This window comes from Sphaeroforma arctica (genome assembly GCF_001186125.1).
Source record: "Sphaeroforma arctica JP610 unplaced genomic scaffold supercont1.92, whole genome shotgun sequence".
NCBI classification, from domain to species: Eukaryota; class Ichthyosporea; order Ichthyophonida; genus Sphaeroforma; species Sphaeroforma arctica.
In genome coordinates, this window is record NW_014040466.1 from 44,646 (window position 1) to 59,471 (window position 14,826).

The 14,826-nt window shown below is 42.1% G+C and overlaps 2 protein-coding genes across 2 annotated transcripts in view; one reads left to right on the forward strand and one right to left on the reverse strand.

The window, feature by feature from the left end:
• The first annotated feature begins 5,556 nt into the window (after positions 1–5,556).
• On the forward strand, positions 5,557–9,995 carry SARC_02115 (plasma-membrane proton-efflux P-type ATPase). Its single transcript, XM_014304131.1, has 3 exons — positions 5,557–7,285; positions 7,755–8,315; positions 8,622–9,995. Exons 1-3 carry the CDS (start codon positions 5,645–5,647, stop codon positions 9,579–9,581), a joined length of 3,162 nt encoding a protein of 1,053 aa, XP_014159606.1. The 5' UTR covers positions 5,557–5,644; the 3' UTR covers positions 9,582–9,995.
• A 166-nt stretch (positions 9,996–10,161) lies between these two features.
• Positions 10,162–14,826, reverse strand: part of SARC_02116 (hypothetical protein) — a 5,888-nt gene continuing 1,223 nt past the window's right edge. Inside the window, exons 2-7 of the mRNA XM_014304132.1 lie at positions 14,283–14,449; positions 13,890–14,009; positions 12,870–13,085; positions 12,186–12,313; positions 10,913–11,054; positions 10,162–10,543 (exon numbers count right to left, since the gene is read on the reverse strand). Coding sequence (XP_014159607.1) covers positions 10,367–10,543; positions 10,913–11,054; positions 12,186–12,313; positions 12,870–13,085; positions 13,890–14,009; positions 14,283–14,449 — 950 coding nt within the window. The 3' untranslated portion in view covers positions 10,162–10,366. The remainder of the gene's footprint in view (positions 10,544–10,912; positions 11,055–12,185; positions 12,314–12,869; positions 13,086–13,889; positions 14,010–14,282; positions 14,450–14,826) is intronic.

Consider the following 14,826-nt stretch of genomic DNA (forward strand, 5'->3'; position numbering starts at 1 on the left):
CTCCAAATCCAATAAGTCTTTTCTTTTTTTAACTTTTCTTCAGATGGAACTTTATTTATATCAGCTAATGTATAAACGTGACTTACGTTATTATGTCTATCTATAAATTATGCATGTGGTCATGAACACTTAGTACTTCTAGTGAAAATTATTCAATAAAGAACAGCTAGAGGTACGCCCTGTGTGACCGAGGATATTTAGGCTCTTAACAAGAGGCAGTCCCGATCATTCTTACACAAGCTACCACTGCTAAATCCTAACTGACTAAATTGTATTTTACTTTAATATAGTTTGAAACCTAGTAATTTCCATCGAAGTTTACACTGGTTATGGGTAAACCGCCAACCTCAAACCGAGACACAGCCAGACACGACAGCTTCAATCGCTGCTTCGAGTCTACACCAATCCGGCTCTGTGCTATGATTGTAACGAATACGTACATGTTCACATTGCTCGACTACCGCACCGACGGCTGTCTCTCCCCTTTCTGCCCCGGTAGCCAGATATACTACTTGTTGGAACAACCAAGTAGACGCCATCTGAATCGTTCAGACGCAATATTGAATAATACAAAATACCACTCTCACTACCAGGCCTCAAATAGAAACCAAGGCATCACAAGGACCGGCAGTACATGTTACTGAGGTATGATCTGATTCCACACAATCAAAGAAAAGTGCATTGCTATCGAAGGCATTCTACAAGAAGATACGCTCAAACAGAGAAGTTGCTTACGAAGCACACAAGAACAAACCTCTTAAGTAGCTGAGGAGCAACTTTCATGTTATATATGATCATATAACCAACTGATGGTTAAATCAAACGTTGATCGGATACTTGCCTCAAAATCTTCTATTGAGATTGGGTCGAAAAGTCTTCAAGTCTAAAGGATGACGCAGTGAAATAATTTGAGAAAGGTATTCTAAAATGGTACAGAAGGCAGAGTCATGCTTTTGAGTATATGGATACGATTAGAACTGAAAAAGACTGCAATAGTACGTTTCTGAAATGGTGAAGGCAGAGTCATGCCTTTGAGTATATGAATAAGATTAGAACTGAAAAATATTGCAAATGTACGTAATTTTACACTTGAATTTTAATTAATATATTCGTTTGAAGTGTATCTACAACATATGAAATGATTGAAAAATTAAACAGATAGAACGCAGCAAATTTGCGCCTGTAAAAAGAGTATTTAAAATACAATGAGCCGTCACACTGGGCTATCATTGATTTTGTTGAGCAGTCCATGTCTGAACATACAAAATATGAGTATGTCTGTCACATGTTTGATCTTGCTTCACGATATAGCGTATTATATTTCTTGGATCATGTATCAATTCAAACTGTAGCGAAGAGGATCTATAAATGTTTCGCTGATTCTAGCAGGTCAACATAATAAGTACTGACAACGGTAGTGAGGATCCAGAATATGTTGTGATGACACTACTACTCGTTGCAGCCAGTAGTGAGGCTACAGAAGGTGTTATGAAGACACTGATTCTCGTTACAGGCACATGTCATATGATGGCTGTAATTTATAAACCTCAGACGCAAGGTGCTAATAAGGTGTGCGACAAAGAAAAATGAAGAAGTTTATGCGTGGAGTATTGCTAGATAATGCTGATTTGTAATCTTTTTCAATCAACTGGGTCAGACTCACATGGACGAGAATAGTTACCACTTACTAGTTCGGGGACCGATATAATGAATTATAAGTCTTGCAATTATGTTTCGACGTATCTGTCCCAGCATTTTCACTGGATAACGTTTAAAGTTTATACGTTTAGAAAATAAGTTTTGTATGTGCTTCTACTATTGGGAGTCTACTGTTCTTACAACATGATCTACAAGCGGTGAGACTGTATATCTCTATCCCTGTAGAGTCGCATATGCACATCCATCGCTGAAAGAATTTTGTCTCTCTGAAGAATAAGCGGAAATAACTCTGTTTGGATTGAAGACGTTTGTTGACAATGCAATGATGGTCATCCCCCATTGCCGCAATATGCAGTGACAATCTTTGCCTTGGTCGTCAATCGCATATACTGGCGCGGTATCGCCAGAGATCGCAATCATGTGGCTACTACCCTTTCACACTCCATGCAAACGGCTTGCCTCGACGGAATTACCTTCCATCATTCAGATTTCGCATGTCAAGTTGCGTGTACTTGTTGCCCGGGGGAGAGTAAAAATCTCTTTAGACGTTTGGGCTTCGGACAGAATGTCCAAGGGTACCGACTGTCCGAACCCGCCCGCGTTGTCCAGGAAAGGTCAATCGCGGTGCTGGATGTCTTACCGCACACGACGAGTGTACTATATATTTATTACTGAAAGCGTAAAATTTTCTAAGTCCCTGTCAACATTATCTCCGATTTTTTGTCCGTCCCCAAAAAACGTCGGTGACGCTTAAAACCGTCGGTGACGCTAAAAATTGTCGGTGACGTTATTTGACCCATTTGTAGACCCCCATGGAGTCCCTCCTTATTTCTGAAGGAAAGACTCCACATTTATTTGTATAATTTTGTTTTTGTTCGGCGCACAAAATAAATTACCTCTATAATTAAGCGTTTTCATCCCCGCGGCGTACCAGCCGTGTTTTATTATATATTTACTGAGACCTTCAGGATTTTATTACTTACAAAAAAAATAGAAATGAAACCTTTTTTGTAGAAATAAAACTATAAGAATATAAATTTACCTCACAATGCTCACATTCCAATGAAGTAGGATGTAAATTTTAAAATTTTATAACGATTTTAGATTGGATCACTGGAAGTCGAAAGTTCGAAACAGGTTTTATATGCATTGAATAAAAAATTGCAGCCTAATGGCGATTTTCTGTAACGTTTGAACTACTAGTATTTGAGTGTCGAGACTCGAGAGTCGAGACCTACATAGTTTGCATTAAGCCATTTTGCAAGATTGGTCAATTTTGATATCAGATCTTACAGCAATGAAAACAACGAATTTTGAGGCCTGATAGTTTGCTGATTGTACTCGCAGTTCGCGCCCAGTAATATTTCATATATATATATATATATACTCTAGTAATAAAGTTTAGGTTGTAGAACGACTAGATTACTAGAATCCCGAGATCAAAAATGTGATTTGAAAAAGAAGTGTTTGATTTTGCTCATCTGGATTCTGGCATTTATGCTTTTTTGGTAAAATTTAATCGACATTAGGTTCCCGATCTCGGATCCCCAGAAAAGTCAGCACTTTTTTTCCAATATGACCGTAGGAGTAAAACGTTTTGTTCAAGAGAAATTTGCTGAGGCGAGTCCTTTTTTTGTGTCGGGAGGTTCGAGCCTCTCTAGGCGGCCCTTTCGTCGACAAAGGGCGAGCCGAGAGGTGCAACAAGTCTGTTTACCGAGCCACCGAGTCGTAGGCAGCAAAGAGTTGTGCCGTGATTTTTTTTACACCTACGGTCCTATTGGACAAAGAACGCGGTTATTTTCAACATGAGCCCTCGGATGCAAATATCCAATAGGACTCTAATTCGGTTTTTATGTCATGTAAAATTTGCCGGTCGCATTGTGTTTTTTGTCATGTGCAATAAAAAAAGACAATTTGTTTTTTTAAAAAATATAGCCAATTCATAGGTGCCAAGAATTCGGGTTTTAATTTTTATGTCGTTTACATTTTTTTGTCATGTACAATTTGCCGGTCGCATTTATTTTTACTGGTTTTGTCTTGTATAATTTGCCGACATTATTGAACCAATGGGTTTCTGAAGTTCATGTTTTATCTTTGGCTTAAAAGTTTTCAATTTTGCGTATGTATGACGTGTATTTAGAAGCACCTGTAGAAAAAATAACGACCTGTTTTCAACCTTGGTGGTACAAACTGATAATATTTCTGTAAAATTGTGTTTTCAGTATAAAATTACTCCAATTTTCGAGTGCAAATCGTCTCTATTTATATACAAACGATTTACAATTCGACATCGGTTGCAGATTAATTTGATCTGTACCAGATTCTAGGTCAATTTGAATATAATATAGAACAGAAAATATCAGTCTGTTTTTCAGATTTATTTACGACAAATGTCCTAAATTTAGATGACATACATGACATCAACAAGGTATATCTAACCGGTCAAATACATGTCTAGTTTTAACCCCCGGTCGCGGGCCGTCGAGGACTCCCTCGAGTCCTCGATACTAAATGGGTTGAATTTTTGAATTTTTGAGTTTTTTATTAGTATCAAAAGCCTAAAAATCAAAATCAAAATGGGACAGTGAGGCCTGAGCCTCTGACGAGGTACATATTTTAAAATTGGAAATTGAGAAAACTACTGTGTTTTGTGCTAGAAAAAAACCCCTGCATCAAATTGGGGTTTTAGACATAAATGTTCAGGTATATATATACTGGTTCAAATTAGAATCTAGGATCATTTTGACGACTACACTTACAAGCTTACGCTTTCAGTGATAAATATTTACCATCAGTCGCGCGCGTTCTCTCTGTCCAGCACGCAAGAAAGGGTGTAAATTCGACGCAAAAGCTTAAAGCGAGGGCCCAATGAGTCTAGGTCACCGGGACCTCTGTAGAGTAGGGTCAGCAGGCCAGGGGCCAGCCGGCCAAGGCGGCGCTTCGGCGGAAAGGACAACGACCCTTTTCAAGTTTTCAGCAAAATCACGGACGTCAGACTTTCTGAATAAAAATCTAAAATAAATAATTTAGAAGGTTATGAAAAAAAAGAAGAAAAAAAGGTCCGCCAGTCCGGCGCTGATGTCAGTGATGACTGTCGGTCAGTCGAGAGGCCCACAGGGGGATATTCGCCAAATATTTCATAGCCTTCTGAAATCAAACAAATATTTAATTTTTAATATTTTACAACAACAAAACAAAAGAAAACATATTTTGTTAAAAAAAAAACACACAACAACGATGTTGTTTTGCTAAAAAAACAACCAAAAATAGTAGATTTTATCCAGAGCAGAGTGAGAACCAGAATCCAATAAAAAATATATTATAAAACTATGAAAAACGGTGCGTCCTAAAAATAGAAAGAGCTTTTTGTATTGTTGTTTTTCAAAAAACAAAAATTAGAAATGAAGACAGAAGGCTTGCAGTCAGTGAAGGCTGGAGCTGCAGTCGCGAGTGCAGACTCTGCAGAGTCCACACGCAGATATATGGTTTGTTTTAAAAAGAAAGAAAAAAGTGATGAGACCCATAGCCTTCTAAATACATATTTAAAAAACAGACATACAGAGGCTAAGCCGCTATTTAGTAAATATCGTGACATTGTCAGACAGTGATAAATAAATGGGGAGTTGGTTAGATAATAAAATAAATAAATAGTACAACTACTCTCCCAAAGGATGTTATTGGCCCGAGGCCGCCGAAGGGCCCGGGAGCTACGCGAATTAAAATAACATCCAGTACGACTGTACTTACATATTTACAGTATTGAATTTGCCAAAACGACTTTATTTATACGACATACCTTGTCAGTTTCGAAAAGTCTAAAACAACACCAGAGCATGGTCAACTATGTAAGCGGATATATATATTCTTAGTGGTCGCCCTCATACATTCAGTTGTAAACTGTGTGCACAAAAAGAAAGCCTTCTGGATTTGCAATAGCTATAGGAGTTAGGAGCGCAGCTTGCTGAGATCACAAAAGTATCTCACGATGGCAAACGAAACACCAGACGCCGGCTCGGATTCGGCGATCACCGATACCAACGTAGTCAACGGATTGACGACTGCTTCTAATACTACAGAGCCAACCGACGCACGGGATGAAGCTATTGTGGATGAACCCGTCTCAGCTGCGGCAGAGGAGCTACATCCAGAGCCTAAAACTACAGCTGGAGAGGAATTAACTATAAAAAAGGATCCAAGTATCCATGATTTACCTAATTGTGAGCCCCCTAAGCCCACATCGGTTGATGTTCCCATGGCTACAGGCGACGGCGGAGACAATGACTACAAAAACTTAACCCAAGAAGCAGCTCTGCGTAAGTTAGAATCGAGTAAGGATGGTCTTACTACTAAAGAGTATGAACAAAGACTGCAACAATATGGACCAAATGCATTGCCCACTGTTGAGAAGAACAAACTATGGGAGTTTTTCAAGTTCCTATGGAATCCTTTAAGTTGGGCTATGGAGGTTGCTGCCATACTGTCAATCATTTTATTAGATTACGTAGACTTCGTTCTTATCATTATCCTCCTGTTACTAAATGCCGCGATCGGTTACAAGGAGGAGGCTGCAGCTGGTGATGCTATTTCCGCACTTGCAGCGTCACTGGCACCAAAGGCTAAGGTGTACCGAGATGGAGCTATAGTCACAATTGAAGCGATAAATCTCGTCCCCGGTGATGTGATCCTGGTACGGTTAGGGGATGTAATTCCCGCAGATATTAAATTGCTCGGGGAGGATCACCAAGAGCCATGTCAGATTGATCAGGCAGCACTAACGGGCGAGTCATTGCCAGTTAAAAGATTTGTTGGAGAATGCGCCTATTCCGGTTCAACTGTGAAGCAGGGTGAAACACGTGGATTGGTTTACGCAACCGGTGCCAATTCTTTTTTTGGAAAAGCGGCTGCACTCATAAATGGTACCGAGAATCCTGGGCATTTGCAGCAGGTCATGACAACCATTGGTGCAACTTGCATTATAACCATTATATTCTGGGCTGTCATTGAGCTGGGTGTTCAGTTTGGTCACTACGATCATGGGTGTTCTCTCGGGAGCCAAGGCTCGTGTCCTACACTATCCAATCTGCTAGTTATCATCGTGGGAGGCATCCCTATTGCAATGCCCACGGTGCTGTCCGTCACGCTCGCACTGGGTGCCAGTGCTCTCGCCAAGCATGGGGCAATCGTATCACGCTTAACTGCCATTGAAGAAATGGCCGGCATGGATATGTTGTGCTCAGACAAGACTGGAACACTTACTCTCAATCAACTGAGTGTGGACAAGCCGAACTTGAAAGCTCAAGAGAGCGCAGGATTCACACAAGGCGATATTTGCCTCTATGGTGCATTGGGAGCTAAAATAGAGAACGAAGAACCAATTGATCTGTGCTGTCACGAGGCATACGACGGGAAAGATACACTTTGGGACAACTACACATGCATCAAGTATGTACCATTCAACCCGAACGACAAGCGGACAATCGCGACTATCAAACCCAAAGACGGCAGTGAAATATTTCGCTGCACCAAGGGCGCTCCGCAGGTGATCTTGAAAATGGCTCACAACTACGAAGAGATTAAGAACCAATTCGAGGACACTATTCTGGAGTACGCTGGACGTGGTTATCGGGTAAGTTGTATACGGTCTTGTCGTAGTGTTCGCGGCATTTATCCTTCGCTAAAGAATAACGTGCGTATGACTAAAGGAAAAAGGTACTGATGCTCATACAAGAGCCAATTAGAATCTTTAGGGCGCCGAGTGATACAAATGTGTATAGATGTAGCATCCCACCCAGCTATCTCTACAGTCTCTACAAGCTATAGAAATTTACGGCAGATGGACCAATGTTCTCCGCCTATGTCTAGTAGCATCAATAGCTCGTAGATGACATTGAATTTTACAAGACAGAATCACAATCGGTTATCTCTAGAAGAATGCGTTGCGCATTCTGTCAAGGATCCTCTTTTACAACCCCTGCTTAGCAGCATCAATAGTTCGTATATCTGAAGTAGTGAGCAGCACATTCATCCGACAGAACAATCTACGGCAAACACAACGCGGTTCTTTTAAACTAACTGACTTGCTATTTCGGTTTTAGGCTTTGGGAGTCGGCAAATCAATGGGCGAAGACAGTGAGAAATGGGAGTTTGTGGGACTTATTCCTATTTTCGACCCCCCTCGTCATGATACCAAAGACACGATCGAGAAGTGCATTGAATTGGGTATTGGAGTCAAGATGATTACAGGAGATCAGCTTCCCATCGGTATTGAGACAGCCAGACAACTAGGTATGGGAACAAACATGTACACAACCGAGGTACTCAACGAGGGGCATGGCGAACACAAACTTATTAAAGGAGCTCTCACACTCGACGATCTCATCGAACAAGCTGACGGCTTCGCTGAGGTTTTCCCTGAACATAAGTACGAGATTGTCGCTCGCTTACAGAAGATGGGCCACATCACAGCAATGACTGGTGATGGGGTGAACGATGCCCCGGCTTTGAAGAAGGCTGACATTGGAATTGCCGTTGCAGACGCTACTGACGCCGCCCGGGCGGCATCGGATATCGTACTAACAGAAAGTGGACTTGGTGTGATCATCCATGCGATTATCGAAGCCAGGAAGATCTTCGGAAGAATGAAGTCATACGCCAAGGTACGGATACAGACTTGACTGAATTATTCTCTCCGTGTGAAGTGTTCACTAAATTGTCGCAATATTTGCATGTATGCGCAGTATACTTATTTGCTTGTTTGGAGTGACAATGTATCAGAGACTGAGGATTTATGTTTTTGAAGTCTTCGTTTAAATGCCTCCTATTTGCCTGTGCATGCCGGGTATTACTACGTGTGTTTCACGCTAACGAAATCTAATATCATGCATGTTAAACCGAGCTAGTTTACGATCATAATTACTCACGTTTACCTCTCCTCCCCCCATCCCCCTCCTCTATCATAACAGTACACCATCGCCATGACGTTCCGTATCTGCTTCACCTTCGGTCTACTGACCACCATCTACAACTGGTACTTCCCCACCATCCTGATTGTGCTGCTGGCTATCTTCAATGATGGTGCCATGATTTCACTGTCCAAAGATCGTGTTTCACCCAACCATAACCCGGATGCGTGGTTCCTGAAGAAGCTGTTTATTGCGGGACTTATCTACGGCCTATACCTAACCCTGTCCTCCTGGGTCCTCTTCTATGTTGCGTCACACACCAACTTCTTCGAGGGCGGGTCAGCTCTGAACCTTTCACCATCACTGTACTACACAGACTCATCGAACTACTGCCTGACACAAACTGACGCCACCACGGGCGCAATCATCACAGCCGGAACCCAAGCCTACACGTTGTGCGTTACCGAAGTCACCTGGGAGCGACAGAGTCGACTTCGTGCGTTGATGTACAGTCAGGTGTCCATCAGTGGCATGGCTCTGATCTTCATCACACGCACGTCTAAAATCTCGTGGATGGATAGACCAGGTATGTCCATCTTGGCGGCCTTCATATTCTCTCAGGTAGTGTCTTCACTTATCGCTGGCTTTGGGTTCGATGGCTACGAACGACCCGACCCATCGCAGTTATGTGTGTACTGCGAGGACTACACCGCAGCCGCACCCATTCCCGGAGATAACGAGAGTAGGTTCAATGCATCCTTGTTGGGGTGCGGAATCTGGGTGCTGATCTCCTGGATCTGGTGCATTATATGGTATGTGCCCATGGATCTGATCAAGATGGTGTTACAGTACGTTATGGACGAGGAGAAGCCCGTGTTCTTTGTACAGAAGGATGTGGTCAACCCCCACTTCCAGGGTTCCATCTCACGCGCCTCCTCTTTGGGCCGTCCGCGCAACGGTGCTTCAGTCTCGACTGGAAATCCACGCGCGAGCCGTGTGGTAAGAGGGAGTGTGATGTAGGTAGGGTGATTGACAATGCCATTTCATATCTGGAGTCAGAGCTCGAACTTTGTATTTGGCTTCACAGGATACACGTGTGGGTGGGTATTGGTTAAGATGATAACGGTTGATTGGCCAGCGCTCCGTCTAACTTTAGAAGAAACGTCTATAAAAATTGACACATAAGAGTACCCAAAATAAGCGGTGTAATGCACGGGGCCGTGGCGATGAGAACGAGAGTAGTCCTGTGCTGATTTTAGTATTTTGCAGTATCTAAGCAAATAAACAGTTGATATACATGACTATTTTGGTAATTCTGGTTTATACCGATGAAAGGAAAGGAAAGACTCATGACGTGCGAGCAAGTCGTCGTAAATGGCATCCAGTGGTGGTACGCCTGTCGATGTGAAGGGCATCCAGTGGTGGTACGCCTGTCGATGTGAAGGTATGTTCGAAATGGAACGAGCATAAAGTGCTTGGTAGTGCAGTAGTCGTGGAGATGCAATAGGACGGACTGGTAGTCGATCAAAATTATGACTGTTTAGTTTTATAGCTTCGCCAACAGTTTAACTTTCATGGTATTGTATCTAATTTAGGAGGCTATTTATTTATTTTTGGATTAATTGCGCACCCAGCACGCCAATCGCATTCATTGTACAATGTCTATCCCTCGCGCTCTACTGCATTACATGAACAACCTGCTAGCGACGGACGGAATTCAAACAACAAAATCACAATACATTAGTGATAATAATATGATACTATGGTCGTACAAGTATTTGCATTTGTTATTAATTTCCATACACCTATTCCTGTTTGACGAACGAGATGTCGCGTCCTTCGAATGTAGGCGTTAGGCCTTTCTCCTCCAGCCATTCGCTATTGAACGTTGTAGCTCTGTACCTCTCCCCACTGTCGCATAGTATTGTACACACAGTGATAGGGATTTTCGCCTCCGCTCCCTCGTGCACCGTACTCGCTCCCTTCATATTTAGTGTGGCCAGAAAACAGATTCAGGAATTGAATTATCGGAGGGAGATCACAAATTTATATTTCAAAAAAAGATTGTCAAACAAAACTTTTGGCGTTTGGACAGTGTAAAGTTTTTTAATATTTGGCTATCCCTGATCACCGTGGTAAAGCCGTAGTACAGTAAAACAGGAGAACAAATTCGTCCAGCAGCGAGAGATATGCTAAACGGGTTAAAGGTGCGAGGAACAATTCGGGCACGACCCCATAGTGGAGGAGTGTAGTGTTTCGGTGCATCCATGTCTAAATTCAAATATCAGGCCTGCCAATATTGGGACAACACATCAAATTGCGACCCTCGGCTAAATCCGATTTCAACACACCTTCGTAGTAGGCCACTGTTTTGCGAGACGTCGGACGAGTTTCACGGCACCCACACAGTTGAGGGCGGCGGAGGGACCGACGAACAAGCCCTCATTTCTCAGCAGAAAGTGTGCCATTTCAACAGCCTCCGTATCATTGCCCCTGAAAGAGTGTGCAGCACTAATAGCTGAACATGCTTGCGTTATAGTACAGCACTAATGGATGAATTTTGCTTGCGGTATAGTACAGCGCTAATAGCTGAATTTGCTTGTGTCATAGTACAGCACGAATGGATGAATTTTGCTTGCGTTATAGAGCACTAATGGATGAATTTTGCTTGCGTTATAGTACAACACTAATGTATGAATTTTGCTTGCGTTATACAGCACTAATGGATGAATTTTGCTTGCGTTATAGTACAGCACTAATGTATGAATTTTGCTTGCGTTATACAGCACTAATGGATGAATTTTGCTTGCGTTATAGTAAAGGACTAATAGCTGAATTTGCTTGCGTCATAGTACAGCACTAATGGATGAATTTTGCTTGCGTTATCTACCTGTCTGTTCTGGTTGTTTTTAACTTGGCGAGATTTTTATATGGGGGTGCATGTGCCTGGGTACACCTATGCAGTCGCTTGCAAGGGTATAATAACTGCGCATCAATGAAGATTCCAATATATATATATATACTATCTAGTGGCGAGTAAAATTCGCTGCGGACATGTATCGCAAAATATGGTTATTGCAAATGTGATCACCTTGACATGTGTGCCGAAGTTTTTATGCATCAAATGTACCAGAAATACGTTCGGCATGTACCTATTCCTTTTATGGCATAGTTTGATGTAAGATGCTTGGTTGTACCAGAATGGTATGGTAAATTAGGTGCAATTACCCATCTCCCTCCAGGGAGAAGCAAATTGCACGGCTCATATGTGAAGACTTGCGATGTTACGATACGTTGGAGCGTTCACGAAGAGAAAATTGGAACATAAAATTGCCACAGTTTTGATGTAGAAGGAATGTTGATTATGAGAATGAACATAGATGTCAAAGCGATTTTAAGCCCATACAGCAGATCGGTGCATTTATATATATATATATAGATATATAGATATAGATATATATATATATATATATATATATATATATATATATATATACGTACACGCACACACACACACACACACACACACACACATATATATATATATATATATTAAATATATACATGCTGGGCTAGTATACTACCACAAAATCGCCCCCCAAAGTAAAAAAATTAAAATAGTACCTGAATGCCCCGTCGACACTGGCTGTCTTGAAGTTTGCAGTCTCGCGTGAGATGCCAATACCATCGATAAAGCAGCTACCTGACGACGCGAAGACGCCATCTTCAACGAAGCACTTGAGCCCGGAACCCTGGGATACAAACAAATAATGGTGATGGATGTTCTACACAACGGCGGTAACCTATATAGAACACACAGTGTGTTACATCGCACAAAGGATGCATCGTAATGGGACAGGTATATAGTTAATGAAGTTCCAAAAACTTCAAGAACGTGAACATATATATTTGAGTATATAGCTATAGACAAATATATAACAACATACGTATACACACAGTGGGTCGCGTTGCACTCACGTTTAGCGACGCCTACAGACCCCATGCATAACCAATATATTGGTCTACGTATTCACCATGTGATCGGCACTGAAGGTGGACTATGACGAATCTCACTGACGACTGCAGATTACGAGGCAACAAGGCGGTACAGGGTCTACAGCTGTGATGCAGCCCATACATACCACACATAACTATAAACCTACCAGATATGTAGCAGATGGTCTGCACAACTATTGGATACACTAATACAAAGGCCACACTGGCTACTGCAGCGAAGATACAGTAGGAATATGTGGGGCAGCCCAAACATTCCGCACTCCACCACACCACACCACACCACACCCATACCGTGGGGTCTATGAGGTACGTCGCCACACTCTTCTGGTGCGGATTGTGCTTCTCATAACTGTTCATGACGCACTGCATCTTGAGATATCGAGACACTCCCGCTATGGTCCCACCCGTTCCCGCGGCACATACGAAGCCGTCCAATTGCGCATTCACACCGCCTTTTCCTCCCCCGAGTTGACTCCAGATTTCCGGGCCTGTAGTGTCGAAGTGAGCCTGGGGGTGACATAGGTGTATATGATGTGTGCTTGTTAATCAAAGGTTGTGTGGTATTAAAGTGAGCCTGGGGGTGACATAGGTGTATATGGATGTGTGCTTGTTAATCAAAGGTTGTGTGGTATTAAAGTGAGCCTGGGGGTGACATAGGTGTATATGGATGTGTGCTTGTTAATCAAGGGTTGTGTGATGTTGAAGTGAGCTTGGGGGTGACGTGGGTATATATGGATGTGTGCTTGTTAATCAAGGGTTGTGTGGTGCTATAGTGAGTCTGAGTGTGACATGGGTGTATATGGATGTGTGCTTGTTAATCAAGGGTTGTGTGGTGTTGAAGTGAGGCTGGGGGTGACATGGGTGTATATGGATGTGTGCTTGTTAATCAAGGGTTGTGTGGTGTAGAAGTGAGGCTGGGGGTGACATGCGTGAGCATATAAGTGTGGTTGTCAATCAAGGGTTGTCTACACGTGTGGGTGGTAAAAAGGATGAATACATGTGGGCAGATTTGTCACAGGTAGTGAATTAAGTGGCAAGGTCAGATTTAAACATAAAAGGATGCAATCGAATAGAGTGCGTATATACACCAGTAGAGAGTTCATCCAAGGGCAACAGTTAGAATGCATTCAGTTTGCATTGGTTGCTATGTGCACATAATTCAAGTATCTACATCATCAAACTAATCAATTATCCAAATCCTTTCAGATGCAACAAGACTCAAAGCACGTAATTCAAGTATCTACATAGTCAAACTAACTGATTCTCCAAATCCTTTCAGATGCAACAAGACTCAAAGCACGCCCAACATACCGCAGAATTGGCCAGATTCTCAAACTGGTCCGGAAGTACTGCTCCCGGTGTTTCTGCGGCGTACTTCTTCGCCCGCTCCATGTAGTGTCGTTCATCGCCAAATGGGACACAAGGGCAGCTCTATTTTTAATATAACATAGGGGTACATCATTCAAGAGAGGTAAGTTCGAGCGCTAGAAACCAATGCTGGATATAGAAACGGTTTATTAGCAGGTTTGAGTAACTGGGTATTGGTGTAGAAGTAAAGTAGGGGATATCAGAAGGTTGACGTCATCATACTAGTAGCTTTAGATTCACACGTACAGGAAGAATACCATCCAAGTTAAAAAATCAGTTGCAGGTAAATCATGCCAATGTTATGTTCTAGTATATACACGGTGCGTTTGCGCTTACCTCGACCTCCGCCCCAAGCATTTTTAGCATGCCGATCTTGTCTGTGGATATGTTTTCTGGTATTGTTATGTAACACTTGTATCCCTTCGAGGCTGCTATCATGGCCATTGAAATGCCCGTGTTACCGCCCGTCCCTTGAACTAGAGTCCCCCCGGGTTGTAGCTTACCTGCGGGTACAGTGTATTAGGTCTTTGTATCGATGCACGCAAGTCAAGTGAGTATACGAAAGGTTTGATACAAAAACTAACCCCAAACAACTAACTCTCATCCCAACGCTCGAGAAGAAATATCCTCGCATGGCAGCTGAATCTCGGTAAGCCTGTCGTATACAACTGTCCGCTATTTTACTTCTTCAAACACGTCGAAAAATCCTATACTTACCACAAACCAAAAATACAGTATTTTCGCAAACTAACTTTTCAATGGTGATAAGAAGATTACTGGATATATATATATATATATATATATATATATATATATATATATATATATATATATATATATAATACTAACACACACACACACACACACATACACACACACA

Excerpts from the sequence above, each read along its gene's own strand:
- SARC_02115 (XM_014304131.1), top strand. The coding sequence starts at position 5,645 with ATGGCAAACGAAACACCAGACGCCGGCTCGGATTCGGCGATCACCGAT. Across the intron at positions 7,286-7,754 it reads ACGCTGGACGTGGTTATCGG|GCTTTGGGAGTCGGCAAATC; the intron begins GTAAGTTGTATA and ends TTTCGGTTTTAG. Across the intron at positions 8,316-8,621 it reads GAATGAAGTCATACGCCAAG|TACACCATCGCCATGACGTT; the intron begins GTACGGATACAG and ends CTATCATAACAG.